Source organism: Panthera tigris, chromosome E1, assembly GCF_018350195.1.
Source record: "Panthera tigris isolate Pti1 chromosome E1, P.tigris_Pti1_mat1.1, whole genome shotgun sequence".
Lineage (NCBI taxonomy): Eukaryota > Metazoa > Chordata > Mammalia > Carnivora > Felidae > Panthera > Panthera tigris.
This window is the reverse complement of record NC_056673.1, coordinates 6,138,482-6,165,818: the sequence shown is the minus strand read 5'-3', so window position 1 is coordinate 6,165,818 and position 27,337 is coordinate 6,138,482. Positions and strand designations below refer to the sequence as shown.

General features: G+C 41.1%; 1 protein-coding gene across 4 annotated transcripts in view; it reads right to left on the bottom strand.

Moving 5' to 3' along the window:
- Positions 1-27,337, bottom strand: part of MAP2K4 (mitogen-activated protein kinase kinase 4) — a 139,153-nt gene that overhangs the window by 19,201 nt on the left and 92,615 nt on the right. For all 4 annotated transcript variants that reach the window (XM_042967893.1, XM_042967894.1, XM_042967896.1 and 1 more), the window contains 3 exons: positions 22,637-22,756; positions 20,254-20,305; positions 16,441-16,568 (listed from right to left, as the gene is read on the bottom strand). In XM_042967893.1, coding sequence (XP_042823827.1) covers positions 16,441-16,568; positions 20,254-20,305; positions 22,637-22,756 — 300 coding nt within the window. The remainder of the gene's footprint in view (positions 1-16,440; positions 16,569-20,253; positions 20,306-22,636; positions 22,757-27,337) is intronic.

Sequence of the window (27,337 nt, the reverse complement as noted above, 5' to 3'; positions counted from 1 at the left end):
TCTGGGCCATAAAACACACCTTATTTTGTAGAAAAGAAATCATGAAAAGCATGTTCTCAGATCGCGAAGTCGCTCAATTAGAAACCAGTAACAGAAAGATACCTGGGCAATCCCCAAATATTTGGAGGTGAAACAACATACTTCTAAACAACCCGCAGATCACAGAGGAGGCCTCAAGATAAAGTAAAATAATACCCTGAACTGAGTGAAAACGAAAGAGAACTCATGAAGCTTCAGGAAATGCAGCGAAAGTAGTATTCAGGGGGGAAATTCATAGTACTGAATAAATACAAATACTAGAAGACAAGACACAGCCAGCAATCAAAACCTAACCTCACAGCTTTAAGGAGTTTGAAATGGAACAAACCAAGGCCAAACCACTCAGAAAAAAAAATAATCAAAGGAAGAGCGGAAAGTATGTGAAATAGACAAAAACAACAAAAATGACAACAGAATGCACACCGACTCTTCGGAAAGATTAACAAAATGGATAAACTTCTGGCTACAATGAGAGAAAAGGAGACATAACCAAATTACTGAAATCAGAATGAAAGGGGGGACATTGACGTTCTTCCAGAAACAGAAAAAATGGACACAGTTTTTGAAAATGAAACCTATCAAAAATAATAATAGAAATCTGAATAGCTGTAAAGCTATTTTTTCAATGAATTTGTTATGAAAAACTTTCCCGTGAAGTAAAGTCGAACCCAGATGTTCTGGTGAACTCTTTCGACCATGCAAGGGAGAGATAAGACCAGTCTTACATGAATTTCTTTCGAAAACATTTTATGAGGTCAATTTATTCACTTGTAAAACATAATAAAGACATTATGATACAATTCGTAATCCTCATAAACACAAACTCAAAAACTATTAACAAAAATAGGGACAAATCTAATCTAGCAACATGTGAACCACATAATAATCATGACCAAATGGTGTTTATCTCAGGAATACAAATACTGGCTTAAAACCTGAAAAGCAATGTGATGCCCCGTATTTACAGAAAAATGGAGGAATATTATACCATCTTCTCAATAAATGTAGGATTGACACCTGAGAAGATTCACAATTCAACTGTCAGCACACTATGAGAAAAGAAGGAAACGTCATGTCATAAAGAGCATCCAAAAACCACCAAGAGCAAATGTCATACTTTTTACACATGAAATCTGGAACACTCTTTTCCTAATTAACACTGGAACAAGATAGGACTTCTGTTCAGCATTATACTGGAGGTCCTAGCCAGTCTAGAAAGCTAAGGAGGGAAGAAAAAAAACCAAACGCCACACCACTGCCTTTACTCAGAGACACTTGAACTTCTATAACTGTTTACACAGACCATCCCTACTAAAGTTAACAGCAACACGAGCAGGGATACAGGGCGTGATGTCAAAATACGCAAATCTGTATTTATCTATGACAACAGAAACATGCTGGAAGATAGGTTTTAAAATTCCATTTACAAGAGTAGCATCAAGGACCATGAATCGGTTAGGAATAAACGTTAAAGGCGCTCAAGGGTTCCTACACTGAAAACCACAAAACATGGCTGGCAGCAAAACGCCCTCAATAAATGGAGGCACTGCAGGTACTGAACTGAAGCACTTGCTAAGGCCAACATATGCACCAGTGAGTGGACAACAGATCGTGGTCCATCAACACAATGGAAACTTCTCAGCAATAACAAGAATGAGCTAACATACCCCATAGGACGGCTACCTCTTCAGCACATTGCGCTAGAGAAAGGCAGCGGCCAGACAAGAACATGGCGTGAGATTGCATTTGGATGAATCTCCGGGATGAGAAAATCCAATTGCATGGACAGAAAACAGGACCGAGGATCTTTTTTCGGTAACAGACATCTTCCTCTCCTGACTGATGAGCAGTCATTTGTCAAAATTCAAAGTGTGCACTTAAAATGGGTACCATTTGTGGTCTTGGGGGGCAGGTCATTCTGAAACTGCTCTATGTTTCTAGCATGTGTGAGTCGTGAAAACTTCCCCAACTCCTGTAAATATGTCAAAAAAGGATTCCATTTCCTTTCACTCACACTGGGGCCAACCCAAGGATTTTTTAACTGCCCTTTTCAGTTTGCTTGATATTTATTATTCATTAGGGCCGCTTCAGTTACAGGATTACGTGTATATTTTTGTCCGTGAGGGATGCAAATGATTTCTGTCCCGTAACCCCCAACGTTACTTCTTCATTGACCTGGAGATAATTAGCAGTATTTTATTTGGATGGGCCATCTCGTTCTTTCCTCAGTGACTGTAAATACTAAATGACACAAATGCTTTTATGCTAGTTTCAGCATCCTACCCGCCCAGTGCTCTTACCAATGAGTTAAATACATTTTGACATGTTCTTTCTTTACTTCCAAGTGTACTATTTTTAACATCTAAAAGTTATTCATTGAGAGGAGTTGATATTTAAGATTCAAGAAGTTAAAGACCCAGCATCCTGAATCTAAAATCGAAACAAAGGTTTGAAAAACAAAAAGCTTGCTAAAAGTATAAAGGAAAACATCAACTTAGAGGATATGTCACATTAACAAAAATAGCAAAAAAAAAAAAAAAAAAAAAAAAGATAAAATAATTTTATATCCAAAAACATATATAACAATAAATACACAAGTTACTTTGTATGGAAACATATAAAATAAAAACCGAGAAATAAGAAGAAACTGACAATTGAATGTTACACATTTTGAACTAATCCTTCTCAACTTGTTTGTATTAAAGAGGCAAAAAAGAAGTGTTACGCATATGTAATTAATAATACAGGTCTTTTCCAATATTTCACATTTGATTGATCATTTATCATGCTAAAAAGAATCTTAATATGTCTCAAAAGGCAGAAATATATGGGCCAAGAAGCTTTGATAAGAAATAAGTCAGGAAATTAAAAAGAAATCAATGAAACCCTTTGTACTGGTTAACTATGATGTATAACAAATTATCCCAAAACTGAATAGCTTAAAACAACAAATATTATCTCACAGTTTCTGTGAGTCAGGATTCAGGGAATAGCTTTGATGGGTGGTTCTGACTCGGGTTATCTCATGACTGAGGTCAAGATGGCAACTAAGACTTAAGGCTTTTCTGGGTCCTGGAAGATTTGGCACTAAGCTCATTCACCAGGTTCCTGGCAGGAAGGCTTAGTTCCTCACCACACGAGTCTCTTCATAAAGCTACCCAAGCGTCTTCACGACATGGCAGCTGGCTTCCCCCAAAGTGAGCAATCCAAGAAAGAAAGAAGGAGCTACAGTGTTTTTATACGGCCTGCTCTCAGAAAGGACACCCTGTCCTTTCTTCCATATGCTCTCACTAGGAGTGACTCACTAAGTTCGGCCCGTACATCAGGCAGTACTTAGTCTCCACCTTATAAAGGGAGGTGTAGTAAGGAAATTGTGGACATCTTTTTAAACTACCACACACCTGGCTACTAAAAAACATTCCAATAAGCAGTTCTTACAACTAATATTTAAAAACCTATGGGGGCACCTGGATGGCTCAGTCAGTTAAGTGTCCAACTCTTGATGGTGGCTCAGGTCATGATCTCACAGTCGTGAGATCGAGCCCCGCATTGGGCTCTGCACTCAGCATAGAGCCTCCTTAAGAGTCTCTCTGTCTCTCCTTCTGCCCCTCTTCCTAGCTTGTACCCTCTAAATAAATAAATAAATAAAACCAACTAAGAAAACAAAAATACGTATGTGAATACATGTACACGTTCACACACGCCCACATGCATCGGATGCTAAGGAAATAGTAAAACCTCACAGATTTTGAAGAATCATCTACCTTTCCCCAAAGACTTCTGGCTCAGAAGGATTCCAGTCTCAAAGAATGGAAAATTATACCACCACAAATGTTCTGAAGTCTGGGGAAGCTTTTTTGAGCTCAAGGAGATCAAAGATATGTTTCATTCACAAGATGATCACTAACTTTTTACTGTATGAATAAACTAAAGATGGAAAATTTCCCAATTCGATTTTTAAAGCTAGCATAGCCTATAGAAAACCTTCATAATATAAAGTATGAACCAATCTCATTTAAACACTTTTATGCAGAAATTATATTACCATACCACATGTAAAAATACATTAAACATATAAACTATGAGCCATGTAGGGATCACTTCTGGAAGGCCGGAATGGTTCAACCGCAGAAAACTTGTTACTATGATTTGTCATACCAGTAGCTACACAGGGAGAAACATTTCCTCATGGCATGATTGATGCCAAAAAGGCATTTAATAAAATTTTTAATAGCTGTTCCTAATTCATACTCATCTTCTCTCTCTCTCTCTCTCTCTCTCTCTCACACACACACACACACACACACACACACACACACACACACACATATGTACACACACAGAAATGCACAGACTTTAATCAGAAAAAAAGTATTTGGTTTCAAGTGAGAAAAAACATGAGAATCGTACAATCAATATCGTCATTCAGTACTGATCTAGAAGTATGAGAAAAGTAAATACATACAAATGTATAAGAAATATCAATCAATAGAAGGAGAGCCAAGGCAAAAATTATTTGCAGAATGGTACCTTGAGTACCATCTGAGATCAATTCAAATTCAAAAATGAGGCAGATTAGTACTTTAGCTGGTTATAAAATTAACAGTCATCTAAATAGCTTCCCTGTATATCAGCAATGCTAGGAAAACACATTATGTGACATTTAAAATAGCAACAAAAAACTGTCTTAACACCCAAGAATATAGCAGGGAGCCAACTAAATAAAGACTGGGGTCTTGGGGCGCCTGGCTGGTTCAGTCAGTAGAACACGCTATTTTTGATCTCAGGGTTGTGAGTTCGAGCCCTATGTTGGCTCCAGGTTGCTTAAAAATAAATTCTAGGGTCGCCTGGGTGGCTCAGTCGGTTGGGCGTCCGACTTCGGCTCAGGTCATGATCTCGCGGTCCGTGAGTTCGAGCCCTGCGTCGGGCTCTGTGCTGACAGCTCGGAGCCTGGAGCCTGGAGCCTGTTTCGGATTCTGTGTCTCCCTCTCTCTCTGGCCCTCCCCCGTTCATGCTCTGTCTCTCTCTGTCTCAAAAATAAATAAATGTTAAAAAAAAAAAATTTTTTTTAATAAATAAATTAAAAAAAAAAAAAGCAAAGATGGGGGTCTCAAAGGGCTCACAATCTAGTCAGGAGACACATATACACATACAAAATACAAAACACATACAAAACAAAAGACACATACAAAAACAAAGAATCAGGTGGTGATGAGGGTTATGAAGCAAAGCAGGGTCAAGGAGATGAGAGGAACAGGTCAGATGTGGTGGTCCAGGAAGGACTAGCCAAGCACATGGCATCTGCTCCAAGACCTAACTAAAGTGAAAGACTGCCAACGTTAAAAATATTCACAGAGGAGAGAGTTCAAGGGAGAAAGGAAAAGACCCCCAGGTAGGAACATCCTCCAGATGCACGTGGAACACAGAGGTCGGTGTGGTGGCCAGAGTGTGGCAAGCAAGGCAGAAGGTAACGTGTGGACAATTCTGAAAGACAGTTGAGGGCCAGATCATATAGAGCCTTCTAGGCCCATTATGAGGATTTGGGGATGAGTTTTAAGCAGAGAGGTGGCATAATTTAACAATGCTCAGAGAGGGTAACCAGCTGTTACATGAAGCACAGACTACTAGAGCAAGGTTAAGCAGAAGACCATTCTAGAGACTAGAGCAATCAGGCAGACGAGACATGCCAGTGGCCGGACCAAGAAACACTGGTGGTTTAAACATTTTTTTTTAATGTTTTATTATTTATTTTTAAGAGATAGAGACAGATTGTGAGCGGGACAGGGGCAGAAAGAGAGGGAGACACAGAATCCGAAGTAGGCTCCAGGCTCTGAGTTGTCAGCACAGAGCCCGACACGGGGCTCGAACTCACGGAACCGTGAGATCATGACCTGAGCCGAAGTCGGACGCTTAACAGACTGAGCCACCCAGGGACACCATCCCCCTTTTTTCTTTAAAGGAACACTAGTTGTTTTCAAAAGAGAGCGGGTTCTATGCCTTGAAAGTAAAGCAGACAGCATTTGCTTATGGACAGGATGTAGAGTATGAAGAGGAAGGAAATGAAACTCTAAAGTCTGTTCCTTGAGCAACTGGAAAGAGGGGTAAGAATTTACTGAAATATAGAGAAACTGGGGAAGGGGAGGCAGCTCCCAGATTTTGTAGGGAGCAGAGGAGTGATATGATGAGGTCAAGAGCTTGGGAATAAACTTATTATATGTGCAACTTCTGTGGGATCTAAGAAGTAAGAGAAAGTAGGAAACCAGACATATAATTTTGGAGTTTACAACTGAGGTGTGGACAGTAAGAAATGTATGGGCACTCATCATCCCCGAGCATCTAGTAAGTGACAGAAGCTGTACATCATGGAACAGAGACAGAAAGAAAGTATTACTCCCTAAGACTGGATGATGGATTCACTAGAAGAATCTGGGTAGTTAAGGGAAAAAAAGAGACTGAATACTCAGCCCTGGGGCATACCAAAATAAAAGAGATCAGGAAGATGAGAAGGCCCTAGAGACCCAGGAGAGAGGGGCCAGTCAGGAAGGTAGCCAAGAGCACATAAATGTCATGGAAACCAAGAGACAAAAGTCTTCAAGAACATAGTATTTTAAATATCCCAGGAAAATTAAGGAAGGTCATGGCTCCAAACTGACCATGGGCTTCAGCAACAAAAAGATGGTGATTGCTCTAATGACAGCAGTGATGTCATTCAGTGATGGGGGTAAAAGAACCCATAAGAATGGGGACAGAAAGAATAAAAGGAGAAAAAGGACAGACAGTGGGTATAGACAAGTATTCAGAATGGACAACAATAAAAATTTTTTTAAGTTTATTTATTTTTGAAATAGAGACAGAAAGAGAGCATCCGAAGCAGGCTCTGTGCTGACAGCAGAGAGCCCAAGGCGGGGCTTGAACTCATGCACCGTGAGATCATGACCTGAGCCTAAGTCAGATGCTTAACCGACTGAGCCACCCACGCGTTCCCAGAATGGACAACAATATTTTAAAGAATTTATTAAGAAATGTGTGTAGCCAGTTAAGAAGGAAAAATTAACAGACAGTAAGATAACTTGACCAAATAGAGAGAAACAAAGTATTCTTCGCTGGGAGGACTAAATAATATAAAAATGCAGTAACCAAAGGCATTTAAGACTCTAATGAAATGCCAATACAATTCCTGCTATTTTTAATAATGATACACTATTCAAATGAAACATACAGAAAGAGGATACAACACAGTCCAGAAACAGTCCCAAATCCAAGGATTTAGTACAAGAGTACTGATTCTGAACAATGGAATTTGAATAATCAGATAATTAAAAATATAATTTTTAGTTTATGGGTGAGGGGGTTTGATTAACAATGCACTTGTCACAATGAGCGGTGAGTAATGCATAGAACTGCTGAGTCATCATACTGTACATTACATCATGCAATGAGACCAACACCACTGAATGCTAATTATCTTGAATTGAAAAAAATAAATAAAAAGTTTTAAAAATTCATGACTAATCATTTGTGGGGAGAAAAGTCACACTCTTTCCCCTGATAATTCACTAATCCTGATTACATCAGGATTAAAAACCTGAAATGTTAGGGGCACCTGGCTTACTGGGAGGGGCATGTGACTCTTGGGGATGTGACTTCGAGCCCCATTTGGGTGTAGAGATTACTTGAAAAAAAATAAAAAAGTTAAAAAAAAAATTTTTTTTTTTTTACCTGAAAAGTAAAAAAACAAAAGCCCAAACTTAGGTACTCAAATGTGAGTCTACAACCATTTCTGATCTCGGCACCAGGAAAACCTTTCAAGATATGCTAACAGCCAGAAACCGTAACGGTAACCCTGATAAGCTAACCACATTGAAATTTTCTATTTCTGTAATTCAATCAAAAATTTGTAGAATTTAAAGACAAATGACAATTTCTGGGAAAACATACAAAACCTAACAAGAAAAGACAGAAGTCGTCATTATATTATACATCAGTACAAAAGACTGGCATCCTAATAGAAAATCTGGCAAAGGATAATACAGAAAAGTGGCCAAATATAAGAAAAAATACAAAAGTATATAACTTTCTCAATAATTTTGAAATATGTAAGAAAAAACCCTTGAAGTTTTTTAACAAATCCCATCCTGGCCTACCAACTCAACAAAGATAAAACTGTAACACTCTAATGCAGAATGACACCTACTGAAAAAACACACCATTTTAATCGTATATTGTTTCCCCAAAGGTCTTGAGAAGTGTGACCTTTTTATATATAGCCAAGGAAAGATACGAAAGAGTTGTGCGAAGACACAGCTTAAAAATTTCTGCAGCAGTATTTAGAATAACAAAGAACCAGGGGCGCCTGAGTGGCTCAGTTCAGCGTCCGACTTCGGCTCAGGTCATGATCTCGCAAGGCTGAGAGTTCAAACCCTGCTGAAAGCACAGAGCCTGAAGCCTGTTTCAGATTCTGTGTCTCCCTCTCTCTGCCCCTCCCCCATTCATGCTCTATCTCTGTCTCTCTCAAAAATAAACATTTTTTAAAAATTAGAAAAAGGGAATAACAAAAAACTAAAAAATCACAAGCAGGCAAAAATAGAAAGTCAGTTAATGTCTAGTGGCTAAATTCATTATACATGAAGGTGCATCGACCTGGAAACACGCCTGCAAGTGCCTACGGAGCAGATGAAAAGCAGAAGTGCCATAGGATTTCATTTACATAAAAATGTAGCGGGATATATACTCACAGAACAATTTTTTCCCCTTATGAATGAACGATGGGTAATTAATTCTCCACTTTCCTAGTCTGTACTTTATTTTTAACATACCAAACAAGGACATAATCTTCCAATAAGAAACACATTTACAACACTATCAATAGTAGAGTTCTTCAAACGTGGAGTTATTTCACTGAACATTTAAAAAAACAGGCATAATACAATGGGATTTCAAAGTCACCAGGAAGTGAAATATCAAGCCACTGGGGATAAGCTGTGTGTCTCAAAGTTATGTGTACAAACAGAAAAAGTGACATATATGCCTCCTTTGGGAGTGTGTGTGTGTGTGTGTGTGTCCACACACACATATACATCCACCATATATATATATATGTACATAAATATATGTATGTACACACATACATATACATACACACACACACACACACACACACACACACACACACACACACACATATACACACATACATCAAGGGAGAAAAAAAATCAGATCTGGAATCTTTTCCTGAATATTCCAAAATGTTTCGCTAGGCAAAAAATATTAGGCAACTGACAGAATGGGAGAAGATATTTGCAAGTGATATATCGGATAAAGGGTTAGTATCCAAAATTTATAAAGAACTTGCCAAACTTAACACCTAAGAACATAATTTGAACTGAAGAAATGGGCAGAAGACATGAATAGACACTTTTCCAAAGAAAACATCCAGATGGGTAACAGACACATGAAAAGATGCTCAATATCACTCATCATCAGGGAAGTACAAATTAAAACAACTGAGATACCACCTCACACCTGTCACAATGGCTAAAACGAACAACTCAGGAAACAACAGATGTTGGCGAGGATGCGGAGAATAGGGAACCCTCTTGCGCTGTTGGTGGGAATGCAAACTAGTGCAGCCACTCTGGAAAACAGCATGGAAGGTTCTCAAAAAAATTAAAAATAGAACTACCCTACGACCCAGCAAATGCAGTACTAGGAATTTATCCAAAGGATACAAAAATGCTGATTTGAAGGGGCACATGCACCCCAATGTTTATAGCAGTGCTACCAAAAATAGGCAAATTATGCAAAGGGCCCGAATGTCCATCAACTGATGAAGGGATAAAGAAGATATGGTATGTGTTTGTATACACATACACACACACACACACACACACACACACACACACACACACAATGGAACACTACTCGGTGATGAAAAAGAATGAAATCTTGCCATTTGCAATAATGTGGATGGAAGTGGAGGGTGTTATGCTAAGCAAAATAAGTCAGAAAGAGACAGATATTGTAGGATTTCACTTATATGTGGAATTTGAGAAACAGATGAACATAGGGGAAGGGAAGGAAACATAAGATAAAAACAGAGAGGAAGGCAAACCATGAGACTCAAATACAGAGAACAAACTGAGGGTTCCTGGTGGGTGTCGGGCGGGAGAATGGGCTAAATGGGTGATGGACATTAAGGAGGGCACTTGCTGGGATGAGCACTGGGTGTTATATGTAAGTGATGAATCACTGGGTTCTACTCCTAAAGTCAAGGTTACACTGTAACCTTGAATGGGGGGGGGGGGAGGGAATCTTAACTATATTTAAAATTAGAGTAAAAAGCTCTTCTTAGAAGAAAACCATCATGGACTTAACACCCAAGATTACGCAGGGGCAGGGGGAGGATGGGGGGGAGGGAGGAGTTGTTACCTAACATTCAGAAATAAGCCTTCAAACTGCTACAGAAAGAGCACTGGTTGCTCAACCACAAATCCCCATGTTCAAAGGTGACAGCAGGGTAGCCCATGGACAGTTGTTTCCTAAGCTTGATTTCTGTGAAGTCACAATTCTCCAGGACTGGGTGCACCAGCCGCAGTCTCAGTACTGACTCAAACAACGGCGGCCTTCCATTGGTTTTGAAACAGCTTTCCTGAGATGGAATCCATACACCATCCGACCCACCCACTTGAAGCACTCGATTCACGGGTTGCTCATGTATTCCCAGAGCTGCTCGACCATGACCGAGGTCACTTGTAGAACCTTCCCCCCCGCCCCGCACTTCTGGCCATCGCCACCTCACGGTACCACAACTACCCCCCACGCCAGACCTACTGATCTACTTTCTGTCCCTACAGGTTTCCTTTTTCTGCACTTACGTATAAATGGAACCATACAGCACGTAATCTTTTATAACTGGCTTCTGCCACTTGGCGTAATGTCTTCAAGGTTTATCCATATCGTAGCACGTGTCAGTATTTCATTTTGGTTTGAGACGGGGCACGAGTCCACTAGTCCACCCAGACCACGTTTTGTGTGCCCATTCACCCACTGGGGCACATGTGGGTTATTTCTGCCTTTTGGGTATTACACATTCATGTCGTTATGTGCTGCAAACATTCATGTGCGAGTTTTGTGGACGTGGGCTTTCGTTGCTGTCAGGGATATACCTGGGAGTCCAGTTTACTGTAACTTCTGCACTGAAATGTTTGAGGACCTGCCAGGATCTTCTTCCAAAGTGGCCGTATCATCTTACTCTCCCACCAACAGCGCATGACGGCTCCAAGTTCTCCACACCTTCATTAACACTTATTAGTATCTGACTTGGGGATTCTGGCCATCCTAGTGGATGTGTGGGGCGGGGCCTCACTGTGGTTTGAAGTCTTCAATTTTTAAACCAGGAAGAACTGGAATGTGATGGATTGATAAGCCGTCAAAGCAACAGCTAACGACCCCGAAGAACATTTATTTTTTTCCCCGACTGAAAAGCCTAACCGAGACCGTTACATCCTTAACAACACTCCTGAATAAACTGCTTTCCGGTTATTAACAGGCAAGCCACAAAATAAAGTGGGTTCCACTGACAAATATCAGCGGAATGCTAAGTTTAGAAAAGCTGTCTCTTCATTGAGATTTTTCTCAGCATTTTTAATTAGTGCGCTAACATACATGATGTATCTAAACCCTTAAAATAGCATACAGTGATTCCCAGTCATTGGGTCCCAGAACGCTTTTTTGACAAACTACCCATGTCATCCAGATGCAAAATTTTTAAAAAGCCACTCTACACAGTCTCCCAGTTTTCTGAACAAGATGAGTGTTCAGAACATGGCCTTCATTGAAAGTGATACATAGACTGACAACAGCGAAAACGGCAGAGCAGGCAACTCCAAGGGAGCATCCTTCCAAAGAAACATGAAAAAATAAAGCAAAAAAATAACCAACCTTGTCAGAATTCTGGGGTTAAAGAATCAAAAGTTTATAGGAACCAGGGGTGCCCGGGTGGCCCAGTCAGGTAAGCATCCAACTTCAGCTCAGGTATGATCTCACAGTTCGTGAGTCCGAGGCCCACATCGGGCTCCATGCTGACAGCTCAGAGCCTGGAGCCTGCTTCAGATTCTGGGTCTCCCTCTCTCTCTGCCCCCCACCCCCGCTCATGCGCGCGCTCTCTCTCTCTCTCTCTCTCTCTCTCTCTCTCTCTGCCCCTCCCCAACTTATGCTCTCTCTTTCTCAAAAATAAATGAATAAACATATTTTTAAAAAGTTTACAGCAACCAAGCAAACAATGAATCAAGAAAATCCAACTCGAAAATGATGAGAAACCTCTGCATTGCTACTTGACCTTGTCCCAGTCCTTGCTCCAGCTCAAAAGCTGTCTTACAGACGGCAGATCCCCGGTATCGGACCCTAGACTCTGGGTCCAGAGGGAAGAGGAAGCAGAGCAGACCTTAATCAAAAAGAAGTGAGTTGGTCTGTTCCAACCTGTCCGAGGAGCGATGGAGAATGGGCCGTGGGGCCTGCCTTTGTCCTGCCTGGCTGGGGACTCACTCACGGCATAATGTCAGAGGACGTGCCTCAAAAACACTGTAAGGCAAACGCATGCATGACCTGCGGATGGCCGGTGCAGAAGATAAGGACTGAGACATACACGAGACCCCCAGAAATGTGGCAGGAAAAGTAGACGGCAGAGTTTCTTTGGAAAATGAAGCCATTCACACTGCCCTGTGCATGCTGGGAAGTTTAGAAAGCCAGGTGCATGCCCAGTGGGGAACCCGCACTCAGAAAGACCAGAGGACTTAAGCTGTAACCTCTGGCTGCTCTACAGGCCAAGGGCAGGTAGGAAGTGAAAGGGAAAGCAGATATGTGAATGGAGGGGCTGAGCATTGGAGGGGAGGCCCCAGCACAAAAGCCATCTGCAAGGGCTCCAGTAGTTGTGTGGGTTTCCTTCCCTTTGTTTTCTTTATGGATTGTTTTTTCTTTTCTTTTTGGATACTGGTATCCGAAAGGAAACAAGCAAAACAAAAAACTAAGGAAAACAAAAAACGAAACTGTCAAAACATTAGCTGAACACAAGCTAGGAAAAGAAACATCAGAGACCACAGGATTTATTATACGGACTTTTTCTTTTTAATTTTTTTAATATTTATTTATTTTTGAGAGAGACAGACAGACAGACAATGTGAGCAGGGGAGGGGCAGAGAGAGAGGGACACACAGAATCCGAAGCAGGCTCCAGGCTCCGAGCTGTCAGCACAGAGCCCGACGCGGGGCTCGAACTCACAAACCACAAGATCATGACCTGAGCCGAAGTCAGACGCTTAACCGACTGAGCCACCCAGGCAGCCCCATTACACAGATGTTAAGACTTTAGAGAAAAAAAAAAATCACTAAAGAAACAGCTACGTCTCATAGCAAGGAACAAAACAAACCATGAGGAGAGGGGAAGAATCTGGGTTCCAGAATCACCATGTTATAACATTCAAAATGTCCAGTTTTTCACATACACAAAAATACAAAGCATGCAAAGAAAATGCCTGAAACTAACCACAAGGAACCGATAATCAGACAAATCCAGAATGTGGGACATTCCTGGGAAATGTGTGCATGAAGTACGTGTTAGATGATAATATGAAATACTTGCTAATCGTTTAAGGTTTGTGTTTTGGGTGTGGTGATGACATTGTGGTTATGAAGAAAAGTGCGCTTTTTTGGGGAGATTCGCGCAGAAGTGTTTAGAATGAGATTCATCAGCCACATACTTTCAAATGCTCCAGAGCACATACATACATGTGTATCTGTATCTACGTTTATGCACATCTAGATGAGGAGACGGGGAGGCTGCAAAATGTTAACTGTTGGTTTATGGAAACGTTTGTGCTTCAACTCTACATTTTATACACTTTTGATGATATTGAATAATCTAGAAAGATGGGGCTCGACTGAGCGTCCGACTTCAGCTCAGGTCATAATCTTGCAGTTTGTGGGCTCGAGCCCCACTTCAGGCTTGCTCCCATCAGCCTGTCAGCACAGAGCCTGCTTGGGATCCTCTACCCCCCTCTCTCTGCTCCTTCCCCAAAATAGATAGTTATTTAAAAAAATAAATAAATAATCTAAAAAGCAATCACAATTCCTATAGCTCAAAGATAAAATAATAAATCTTAAATAAAAAGACAAGCTATGGGGTGCCTGGGTGGCTCTGCCGGTTTGAGCATCTGACTTTGGCTCAGGTCATGATCTTGCAATTCATGAGTTCAAGTCCCGTGTGGGGCTGACAGCTCGGAGCCTGGAGCCTGCTTCGGATTCTGTGTCTCCCTCTTGCTGTCTGTTCCTCCCCTGTTCACCCTCTATCTCTATCTGTCTCTCAAAAATAAACATTAAAAAACAACAAAAAAAGACAAGATACATTTCTGATACCTGATGTAAAGATGCATCAAGGAAGAGTCAAGCCACCTTAAGGCTTGTAACAAAGTTAATGTGGACCACACTCCTGCCCATCTACAGGCCTCACAAGACTCAAGTGGACAGAAGCATTTCCTTTAGTCCAGGAAGGATTAAAGGCGGAGAAGTTTATGATCTGCCTCCTGACTCCAGAGCTGAAGAAGCTTAGCAGGAAATGAAAAGCAGTGCAGTTCCTGGGCCTGTGAGCCCTATTTCCACACAAAGACTCAAAGTCTCCTTCTTTCTTAAAAGTCACCTAAGTACAGGGGCGCCTGGATGGCTCAGTTGGTTGAGCCTCCGACTTCAGCTCAGGTCATGATCTCACAGCTTGTGGGTTTGGGCCCCGCGTCAGGCTCTGTGCTGACGGCTCAGAGCCTGGAGCCTGCTTTGGATTCTGTGTCTCCCTGTCTCTCTGCCCCTCCCCGGCTCACGCTCTGTCTCTCTCTCAAAAATAAATAAACATCAAAAAAAAAAAAAAAAAGTCACCTGAGTACAAACATTCAGCTTCAGCTGCGCTGCAATTACCTTTTTAAAACCTGCATAAATTAAACAGGGGCTCCTGGGTGGCTCAGCCAGTTAAGCGTCTGACTTCAACTTAGGTCATGATCTTGCCATTCAGAGTTCGAGCCCCGCATCAGGCTCTGTGCTGACAGCTCGGAGCCTGGAGCCTGCTTTGGATTCTGTGTCTCCCTCTCTCTCTGACCCTCCCCCACTCATTCTCTCTCTCTCTCTCCCTCCCTCCCTCCCCTTCTCTCTCTCTCTCTCAAAAATAAACATTAAAGAAATTTTTAACTATCTTTAAAAAAAATTTTTTTTCATCAGTGTTACACAGCAAAGGTACTCAGTCAACCTTAGTGCTGTGACAAGCCCGAAAAATGAAGGTGGCAGTTTCTAGTTAATTCTCAGGGCATCATTACGAAATGTGTAAATTATATGAATTCGCAAATGCTCAGTGATTAATATGTTTTATTTCTTACTTTTGAAATTGTTCCATTTATCTCTAATTATCATGATGAATGCAAGATCTTCCAAATGTTCCCAATAATCTGCCTGCCCAGCCAACATCTACAAAGCCCAAACTGCAAATGAAGATCTCTTTTTGCACACACACACACACACACACACACAAGTCCATAAAGACTGCGGCCAAAGCTGCTAAATGGAATGAGTCAATACTCTGCACACCCACATGCCACCACTTACGAGCAGCATGCTGGTCCCCAAAGAACCACGGCCATGTTAAAGAAGACACCAACACCTAGGGGAAGCGCTTCAAACATAGACACTAAATTTCCAATCAAATACAGATGAAAATCCAGCCTGTAGGAACAGTATATGCATACATACAGGGGTAAGGTGAGTGTGAACCATGTGGTAAGTCTGGCCAGTGTAAGTCCGGCTCCGAGGACAAACAGGATCTAAGTTGGCAAATGCCCAAGACCTCTACCCTTGAATTTGTCAGCGTGCTTCATCCACCTCCAAAGAAGGGACCAACAATATTCAGAACACAGCCTCAGATTCTTCCAGACACTGTGAGCTCTGTTAGGAACTCTGGGAACTCCAGTCCCCCGTTTTTCTCCAACTGGAAGAAAAGCATCACTGAGTGGCCCAGGACACTTTCTCCATGTGTTAACGGATGATGTGGACACAAGATCCATAGTATCCCTGACCCTACAATGTTATCTACGACAGTCAAGAGAGCATAGGGGGTGCTGGAAACAGAGAGGCCTTCTGAGAACCACCTGGGGGTTAGTGGAATAGAGGAAGACAAGGAAACAGGAATTCACTGGGGCAATTTCATAGTTCCATGGAGAAGCTAGAACCTGAATTTGGCTCTTAGGGAAGAGGAAAATATTCTAGTATGGTAAAACTGCTGACCAGTGTCAGACCCCTGAGAAGGAGAGCACCAAAGGGCAGGGGATCTCGGGGCAAAGACCACCAAGCAGGAAGATCTGGCCTTCACACTTACTGCCATGTACGGCCTACACCCGGCATCTCTTGTCTTGGCAATGGAGTCCACCAGCTGTCCACTGATGCCAAAGTCACAGAGCTTAATATTCCCACTCCTGTCCAGAAGAATATTGGAAGGTTTGATATCTGCAAGGGAGAGAGAGAAGTCATTCCGCATACAAGTGAACGGTCAAATGAGCTATATTCTAAAGCACATTAAGCAAAATTACTGAAAAACTTTAGACAATGCAAGTGATCAAGTCCTTAAAATTCAGGTATTTAAAAGGAGGAAAATGAGGAAAGAATACTCTGAATGCCAATGCTTACAAATGCAGACTCAGAAATGTGTCACAGTAAATGTAGGCATTCTATAATGCTTTCTTTGTTTATATCAAAAGACTTACATTCATTTACCTGTTTCAAATTCATTACTTACTGGTCAAAATACAAAGAATGAATTTAACCTACAAGAGCAAATCAAGCTACCTTACAGGATGGCAAAGACTATCCACCCACATGCAAACTATGCAAATTACACAGCCACAATTTAGTTATAAGGTCAAGCTTCATCTAACTTAGAAAAGTATCCAATCCAGTCCACCCCAAAACCACAGCTTTTGGACCAAAGAAGCAAAGACTCAAAATCTGGGTCCAAAATTCACAATGTGACCTGGGGCAAGCTAGTCGACTCTCTCAGCAGCTACAACTTCCTCATCTACCAAACGAAAATAATCATTAATTCGCAGGGCTCTGGACATGAAAACACCGGATGCAGTACCTGAACTTTATTTGTACTCAATAAATGATACGTATCCACTTAGTAATTATTCCTCCTTGAGAGATTTTTCTGACCTTAGCTGACTTCATCAAGTTTCCCCCCGACTAATCCTTTGAGTCATCCTTGAGAAACCAGATTCATTTTCATTTTCACCCCTTCCAAGGTGTGTGTCTGCTGTCCTGTAAATTTGAGAAAGCCAAATCCCTTCCATTTGGTTCTCTGAGCTTTATGGTCTTGCCAAACTGGCCCCTGGATTTTCACCCCTTCCTCACGGACAATGAACTCACTGCCGGAATGTGCTAGACCCACTGTCTGGCCAATTCTCCCCCTTTGCTCACTAATTCTCTATCCCTGTCTCAATGCTTCTATCCATTGCATTATCACTATCAAATCTCAATGAATAAAAAGCAAGGATAAAAAAGATGAGATACAAAAAATATCTGTCTATAACTCAGAAGGAGAGCTACAGAAAAGTCCAGAAAAGGTCTCTTACCAGCACTGACAAGGCTGACGCCTATCAAACGTCCATCCTAACCAGCCCACCCCTTCTAACGGAATCTACATTTGATTTTATTGAGGCATCTATCCTCCTCTGTGTAGCTCTAACCACACCTCCCAAACTGGGGCCTGACTGGTCCAAACTTATCAGGGTCGTTCCTCGCCAGTAACCAGTTGAGGCAAGGGCATGGCCAATTCTGGTGAATGAGATGAGAGAAAACACTGGAGAGAGAGAAGGAAGATTTCCCAGCTCCTAAAATAGCCAAACGGGAAGAGAAAGAGCTTCTCCAAGAGGCTGTCACATCCACGTATGACGCTGGGGATTTGCTGTGGCAGTTAGCACCCTGAGGCCGCAGCCAACATGTTAAGAAGGGTGGAGTCAAAAGAAGGGAACTTGAACCCTAAACATACTGGGCTTGGAGCCACCCTACCCTTCGACGTGTCAGGACAGATGGTGAATTTGCTTGAAGTTTAAGGCAGTTATCAGGATTTTCTGTTACTCGTAACCAAAAGCACTCTTAACTACAGCAAAAAAGCTAACTGATCATAATGGATAAGAAAAAAAGAGACTTGGGGCTGGGACTTGGAGCCTGGGTGGCTTGGTCGGTTGAGCGTCCGACTTCAGCTCAGGTCATGATCTCGCAACCTGTGGGTTCGAGCCCTGCGTCAGGCCCTGTGCTGACAGCTCAGAGCCTGGAGCCTGCTTCAGATTCTGAGTCTCCCTCTCTCTGCCCCTTCCCCACTCATGCTCTGTGTGTGTCTTTCTCTCTCAAAAGTAAAATTAAAAAAAAAAAATCAAAGAAAAAAGAGACTGCTATAAACTCATCATTTCATTTATTAATAGGAAAACCGAAGTTATTTTTGAAGCTTTTCCCATTCATTCAGCTACTCCTCTCGTTCAGCTACTCCTCTGGCACTGTCTTAGTGCTTCACTGTGATTGGCGAGTATCCTCGAGGTAACTGTTAAATGCCCTAAAGGGGATACTCTCATAGGCGCAAAATACAGCCAAAAAAAAAAAAAATCCCAAAACGAGAATGAGATGAACAAGAACAAAATAATTTTGGTTAGCGATCTAACCCTACATGATTTTAGGCCAAAAGAGGAAATAAGAAGCCTACCTCCTATTATTTTTTAACAAACATTAAGCCACGCAAAATTATTCCTGATAATACAACATATGCTGATGTTCAAGGTTAACTAATTGCAGCGGTCCTGAGTCAACGCCAAATGAAAGTGACTTAAACAAATGCCCCAATTGTTAATTTCTTTAAGCACTAGACACCATGTTTCCTAGAGTGCAAGGTTTTCCACTGTTCTGAATACGACCTTCTACTTTGTGCCCTATTTACTGTTCGGCTGAACCACACAGTGCCATGTACTGTCCTGGATTTGTCCGTGACAAGTTTCGTGAGGAGAGTGACCTTGGCTACTTCTTCAAAGCCACCACCACACGGCCCTGAGTCTAGCATAGTAATAAATAGAGCAACTGTGAAATCTGTTTGCTGAATTAATTTCGTGATTCCCCCCGACTCCCAATAAATCTACATCAAATGTTTACATTTGGACCTGTGTCTGACAAGGCCAAGATCACTGTTCATGCAAATACAAATGCTTTAGATGAATTTCAATGTACAGTAACAATCAAAGCATCTCTCTCTATTTTCAAAAAAATCTTCTAAAGTAAAGAAGAAACACCTGAAAGGGACAGTAACATGACTTTAAAATGCTCCGGAGGGTCGAGGGGCCTGAGTTGCTCAGTCGGTTTAGCGTCTGACTTCGGCTCAGGTCATAATCTCGCAGTTCGTGGGTTTGAGCCCCACATCAGGTTCTATGCTGACAGCTCAGAGCCTGGAGCCTGCTTCAGATTCTGTGTCTCCCTCTCTCTCTCTGCCTCTCCCCGTCTTGTGCTCTCTTTCTCTCTTGCTCAAAAATAAACATTAAAAAAAAAAACCTTTTTTTTTAATGCTCAAGGGGGGCACCTGGGTGGTTCAGTCAGTTGAGCATCCAGCTTCAGTTCAGGTCATGATCTCACAGCTTGTGGGTTCAAGCCCCACGTCGGGCTCTGTGTCTTCCTCTCTCTGCCCCTCCCCTGCTCATGCTCCCTCTCTGTCTCTCTCTCTCAAAAATAAACATAAATACATACATACATATGTAAAAATAAAATGCTCAAGGTACCATCCTCCAAATCATTTGAATGTCCCCAGGGCCATCTTCCTGCCCATTTGTATACACAGAGAAACATTATCTATCAAGCAAATGAATAACTGTTTTTCAAATAAGAGTACTAAGAACTTGCAGCAAAATCTATTTCAATTTCTAAACTCAATATATGAATAAGCTAAGCTGAAATTTATAGAATCCCAAAGGAAAAAATACCTTAAATTAATAAAGTTTTAGGGAAAAAATAACAATAGTGTTAGGATACATACGTTTTGCTAAAAACACAAGTATTTCAGGAAAGCTTAGACAGTGACACTGTAATTTTCAATAATGTTTTCCTATTAAGGAAATTTTATAGATTAATTTCTAATCTATAAAAAATAATTCCTACCCACCTCTGTGAATGATTTTCAAGTTTTCTTTTAAGTGGTTTAGTGCTTTCACAGTCTGGGGAGAAAAAGCAAAGATGAGAGAAGTAATATCCTTTTAATCAAAAAGCATGCAGTTTATCACAGCCCCGGAAGCCCTTTATATTCTTTTAGGCTCCATTATTTCAATATTCTGTCCACTTCTTGTGTTAAGTGAAAACGCTACATGATCATTTTAGATCTGAAAACTTACTTGCTTTTACATGCTGGTCCCCAGTAATGAAAAGAACCCAATAACTTATAATTTTTCAGTAAAGTCATTACAAAGTTGTACATTTCTTGTACCTTCAAACTTTTAAGAATGGAAATATTCCATACAAGAGAGTCCATATAGTCTGGTTCCGTTATGACCTCTAATTTAAATTAAGTTTTTCCAAATTTCCTCGGTGTCTACTAATTACTCATTCCCCTTCACTCGCTGCAAAGCCTTCAAAGTCATTTTCGCAGAGCCAAAGTATCTCTGCTCAACCTCTATTGCAATTTATTCAGAACTGACAATATTGTTTGATCACTGCTCAGAAAATCAGTCATTTCTTCAGGGATATAGGGAACAGGGACTTGAGTTAAAATTTCCACAGCCTCCAACTAAAAGAGGCCTAAAGGACAGGCCAACCATTTGCTATCAAAAGGTCAAGTCTCTGCCCCATCAAGCTGCTGGGTGTCAGGAACGCAGAACTTGCAATGTTTGAAGCAGCTAAGCCTCTTGTGTTCATTCGGTTGTTAATGAGCAAGGAGAGATTTAACGCCAAGTGATTTTAAATGTTGTGCTTAAGAGGAAGGATGATCACCAAGTCTGGAAACATAGGCAAACATGTAATAAATGATTTACTAGTGTTTCTATATTACATATACTGCATTATACAATAAAACAATTTTGTCTCTGTTTCCCAACTTCACGGCCACCCTGGTACATGGCGGTCAAGAGCAGGATTTTGGGATGGGGCTGCCTGGGCCTTAAATCATTCACCATCTACAACTGTATGAGATTCAGAGCAAATTAACTACTTAACGTCTACAGGCTCCAGATCTGTCATGTGTAAAAAGGGGGCTACACTATTTACCACAGAGAATTACTACGAAGAGAAAATGTCGAAAGATCTTGGCCTGACACAAAACAAACATTCAATAACCATTAGCTATTATCATTATTCTACTACTGTTGCATTATAACTGCTATGAATACTGGGTTTGGTATACTGGAGAGATGACAAAATTTCATTTATCTTCCCAAAAATAAGTTTCTAGTGTAATTCAGCTTCTTTTTATAAAACCATATGAAAGGGTGTAAAACTTAACCTTTAGCTCATAAAATATTTAAATTTATGAATCAATTTAGCTAAATAAATTAAAATATTAACGAGACCCATGGATCTCAAGATTTCGATGATTAGCGTTTAATCTGATTTTTAAAATTCCAATTATACACACACACCTTTCATGACTAAAATACAGATCAGAAACTGCCCATATATTTTTACATTAACCCTTAAGGATAAAACGGGATGAGTTGGCAGTTAGCAGGTAGACTATACTGAAAATAGAGGATGCAGGAAAGGAAGAGGCGGGAAATTACTCGCGACCGGAATATCTACCTTACAAATCCCTAGAAAACTTATTTTGCACATTCACTGACCTAAGTCGTGTCGTTAGCTGAGATTCTTACGGGTTTCTGAGAGTCTTACTAATTTTACCCTACTGAAAAGGATTTCATGGACAACTTTGGTCAACTGAAAGATTCAGAGCAAGAAAGAAAATGGTGAGGAATTCACTTTCAAAACGACAAACACATATGTAAAAAAGCACCTGGCCTCTTTTTGGTAGTCTCGTGAAAGTGAACTGACCCAATTAGTAGCAATGCAGGTTACTGAAATTGCTAGGCAAAAATTTAAATAGTTTAGAGTGGGCAGCTCAAAACGTAAACCACAGGAAATATGCTTTGTTTAAGAGTTTCAGTGTAAGGGACTTCAAGGGAACTGCTGTGATTCTGATTAATTCAGAGACAATGGTGAGAATATAACCGATTTAAAAGTAGGAAAAGCAACAGGGCTAAAAAGGAGCAGAAAATTTCTTCTGGTCCTATTTACAGCACAATGTATTATGGTTCATTGTGATTTTAATGAACAGAGTATTACAGTTTTTACATAGAATATATTTTGAAAATTGTTTCTTAGGACTTGTATTAGTTACCCCACAGCCACAGAAGTGACTGTGTCTCTTTTCCTATTAAATGATTTTCCAGGAAGGTCAAAACCATTCTGTGAAGGACATTCAGATATGGACATTCAAAACCCCGACAGCATCTTTACAGAAGTATTAGACAGAATGAACAATTTGAAAACCAGGTACTTACTGCTAAAGTGATTTTGCCTAAAATTTCTTCTGGAATAACATCATCTAATACACTATATACATATTTGTAAAACTTATCAAACGAGGTAGACATGAGTTCCATACAGATCCAACAGTCACCCTATAAAATAACAAATATCTGTTATTCCTTTACATCTCAGGATTAAGTACCATGTTTCCTTTACTTAAAATAGAAATACAATGAGAGAAAAAGCAACTAGCAGTCATTTCTGCTTCCTCCTTAAAGCCCTGGGCAGAAGAGTCCCCTCCTCTGTAAACCCAAACCTATTTGCCCAATGTCCCCGCTCTTAATTATAAAGACGGGGATGGTCTTACAGGGAAACTTCTGTGCTTTCACGAAGAGTTCCAATTTTCCCATAATTAAATACAGGTATGGGAAATATGTGGGAAACTGTTCGTTGTCGCTAACAAAGAAAATCGATGACAGTAATCTGGAGGCTCTAGGGTTCGTGGGAGGTCTGCATGAGAACACACAAGACGTAGGCAGACACCACGGGGATAGCGCTCTAAGAGGACGTTACATATGAACGCGGACTACGGAGGACCTTGCGAGAATGAGAACAGCTACTGGGATGATGACGATTCTGCGTGTTGTTAGGAATTTGTGGACCAGCTGCATCCTGGCAGATTTGCTACCACTCAGCTCCTACCTGGATTGATTACGTAGGAGATTAATGCCCGAGAAAGCAAAACGGCTTGCCCAGAATAACAACGCCCATCAGTGACGGAGCCAGGAACAGGACCCCGTTTACTTAACTCCTGGCTCCCCTCAACACCTAAAAGCAAGGACCCTTCACGTACACACGGGAAGCATGCCTACGCTGTGATGGAGACTGAGATACATAACGGTGCCCTCACGACAGGAAGCACCACCTGCCAGAACTTACCTGGCTTCACGGAATTCTTACTTGTAAAACATATTTGACACAGCGAATTTCCACTTACATTTTCTTAAAAACATTTTTTTTAATGTTTATTTATTTTTGAGAGACAGAGAAAGACAGAGCGTGAGTGGAGGAGGGGCAGAGAGAGAGGGAGACAACAGAATCCAAAGCAGGCTGCAGGCTCCGAGCCATGAGCACAGAGCCTGACGCGGGGCTCAAACCCACGGACTGTGAGATCATGCATGACCTGAGCCTAAGTCGGACGCTCAACCGACGGAGCCCCTCAACCTATACTTTCTTTCTTCTCTCTCTGTGGCTTTTTTTCTTTTGGGTGTTCTTACAGACTGCTGTTCACAAAGGGCTGAGTAGCACCCTTTCCCCGAAACAAACGCTCAAATTTATTTTAATCTAAAGACACCATCTCAATAGATACATTAAAAAACTTTTTTTATTAGAGAGAGAGATAGCACACTGAACTCATCTACTTACAAGGAAGGAACCTAACTTCAGCAGTACAGCAAAGTGGAAAGATCACTGAAAGGCCTGACTTCTTATCCAGACTCCCCCACTTGTGCAAGCTTGGGCCCCCCTCTCCGTTCCTCATCTAGGAAATAGGGCTGCCCCGCCATCCTCAATGGACTAGGATATAATCAAATGAGTTCACATAGGTAAAGTACAAAATAAAGTGTCCTGGCAGGTGCCAAAAAATGACAGTTAAAGAAATGAGAGGAGGAGGAAGAAGCAGGGAAAAAGAGGAAGGCAACCAAGAGAGAAACAGAGACACAGAACAGGGGAAATAAAGGTAGGAAGGAAACTAGAAATGGGGGTGGGGGTAGCAATCAGCTCCAGACACAGAGAGATCTTGCGCTTGCTAAGCCACATAACCTAATGTAAACTTATCTCTTCAGGCAGTTCCTTTTGACCCTAACTGAGAATAGGGAGGAGCAGCGGTGAGCTGCATTTAAAAATTTTTAAAAAGGTGAGGGGCGTGGGGGATGGTCTGAGGTGCCCCCAAAAGCAGCAACAGCAACATTACTTTCATGGTCAAGCACGAGACGGGACACTCACACGACTGAAATGCGAAAGTAGAAATTACTAAATATGGATTTACGGAAAAGAAAAGTGAAGGATGATGAAAACCTGAACCACTGAGATCGAGATAAGTGTTCCTAGGGACGAGAACCAGATAAAACCAATGACATGCTTATATGCCTACAGTACCCACTCAGAAAATAAATTGTTTAAAAAGACACCACTCAAGGGGCGCCTGGGTGGCTCAGTCAGTTAAGCGTCCATCCGTCTTCGGCTCAGGTCGTGATCTCATGGTTTGTGAGTTCGAGTCCCACATTGGGCTCTGGGCTGTCAGCTTGGAGCCTGGAGCCTGTCTCGGATTCTGTGTGTCCCTCTCTCTCTGCCCCTCCCCTGCTCACGCGCACGCTCTCTCCCTCTCTCTCTCTCTTCTCAAAAATAAACATTAAAAAAATTTTTTTAAAGACACCACTCACAATACAAAAACTATAAAGCACCTACTAATGTATCTAACAAAAGAAGCAAAACATTGACGAAAACACGTATAAAATTTGACTAAGGGACATAACAACTGACCAAAGAGAGACGCAAAGTGGAGCCTGGTCTACTAGACAAAGACTTTTTATAAAGCTGTGAAGCTGTCAAAGTAAAAGACAGTGGTGCTGATGCAGGGGGAAAAGTAAACAGACCAATACAACAGATTCAAAAGCCCATGCAACACATGGAAATATGAAGTATGATAGATGTAGCAAAGCAAAGAGTGGCAAAAGCATGGAATATTCAATGAATGTTGCTGGAACCAGTGGCTTTCCAGATGGAAAAGAGTTAAATTAGATCATTATCTCAGATCACTCACAAATAAAGATATAAAAATCCCAAATGGATTTTTTGGAAAGCAAAGGTTTAAACTTTTTTTTTTTAAGTTTATTTATTTATTTACTTAGAGAGAGAGAGAGAGAGAGAGAGCGCCACACACTTGCAAGAGGGGGAGGGGCAGAGAGAAAGAGAGAGAATCCCAAGCAGACTCACCCTGACAGATGCAGGGCTCAAACTCAAGAAACTCGAGATCATGACATGAGCCAAAGCTGGATGCTTAACCGACTGAGCCACCCAGGTGCCCCTAAAACCTGTCCAGAAGAGGGGCGCCTGGGTGACTCAGTCGGTTAAGTGTCCCACTCTTGATTTCGGCTCAGGTCATAATCTCACAGTTTATGAGATCAAGCCCCGCATCAGGCTCTGTGCTGACAGTGCAGAGCCTGCCTGGGATTTTCTCTCTCCCTCTCTCTCTGCCCCTCCCCTGCTCGCTCGCTTGCTCTCTCTCTCTCTCTCTCTCTCTCCGTCAAAAATATATAAATAAGCATTAAAAAAAAAAAAAAGATACCACTTCAAACTCACCCAATTGCCAAAACCAAAACATTTAATAATACGAAATGTTAGCAATGAGGTCTGTGACAATAAATGTCTGTGACAATAAATGTCTTCCCCAACAACTACCCCCTCTTTGTTACATACAACGTGCCCAGCTGAAACTACGTTTCTCTGTCTTCTACACAGAGAAGGGCAGCCAACAAGATATCCACAAAAACAGTTGGCTGATGATTCCAGAATGGTCTTTTTGGTTCTCCCCTCTTCTCTTCCTTTGTATGGACATCACAGTTGAACTCTACAAGTCAACTTGAACCACAGGACAATCTTAACAATGTAAACCACAAACTCAGTAAGCCACTAACAGTTTCCAGTACTGACACCTGTATACAATTCCTGACAAGGAAATCTCATTCTTACTAGTAGGAACACAAGTTAGAACAACCACTATGAAGAGAAATGTCACAATAGCCACTAAGGTGGGAATAGTTCATATGATTTAACCTAGCAATTATATTTCTAGGTGTGTGCTGTATGGAATCTGTAATCTAAGTTGTCAAGGAGAAATGCAAAAAGACGTTCATTTTTACACTGTTTTATAACTGCAAAAAATTAGAAACAACCTTTGTTGGGGATTATTGAAGAAATGTAAAAAATGGTATATTTAATCATTAGAATACTACATAGCAGTTAAGATAAATTAACCAAATCAGGGGTGCCTAGCTGGCTCAGTTGGTAGAACATGAAACTCTTGTTCTAGGGGTTGTGAGTTCAAGACCCACATTGGGCATAGAGCCTACTAAAATATAAATAAATAATATAAAGTAATTAATGACCCAAATCTATATATTAAAGATCTGTATTTATCTATATGGATGAATCTTGAAAACTATGGTAAATAAAAAATGCTATGAGGGATACATACAGGAAAATTTCATTTATGTAAACTTTAAAAATACATACATCAATACTACACGTTATTTAGGGAAAAATACATATTGGAAAGCCTAAATAAAGAAGTTGAAAGAAATATTAACTCAACACAGTGTTTAAAACTGTAAAGTGAGAAGGAGATTAGGATGTGACCCTCAACCATAGCTATACTTTAAAAACAAATAAAGAGCGGGGTGCCTGGTGGCTCAGTTGGTTGAGTGTCCAACTTCAGCTCAGGTCATGATCTCACAGTCCGTGAGTTTGAGCCCCGCGTTAGGCTCTGCACTGACAGCTCAGAGCCTGGAGCCTGTTTCAGATTCTGTGTCTCCCTCTCTCTCTGACCCTCCCCCATTCATGCTCTCTCTGTCTCAAAAATAAATAAATGTTAAAAAAAATTTTTTTTTAGACAAATAAAGAGTAAATATGCCTAAGTGCTAATCTGCAGTGTTGGGTACACTATAATTCCTTTG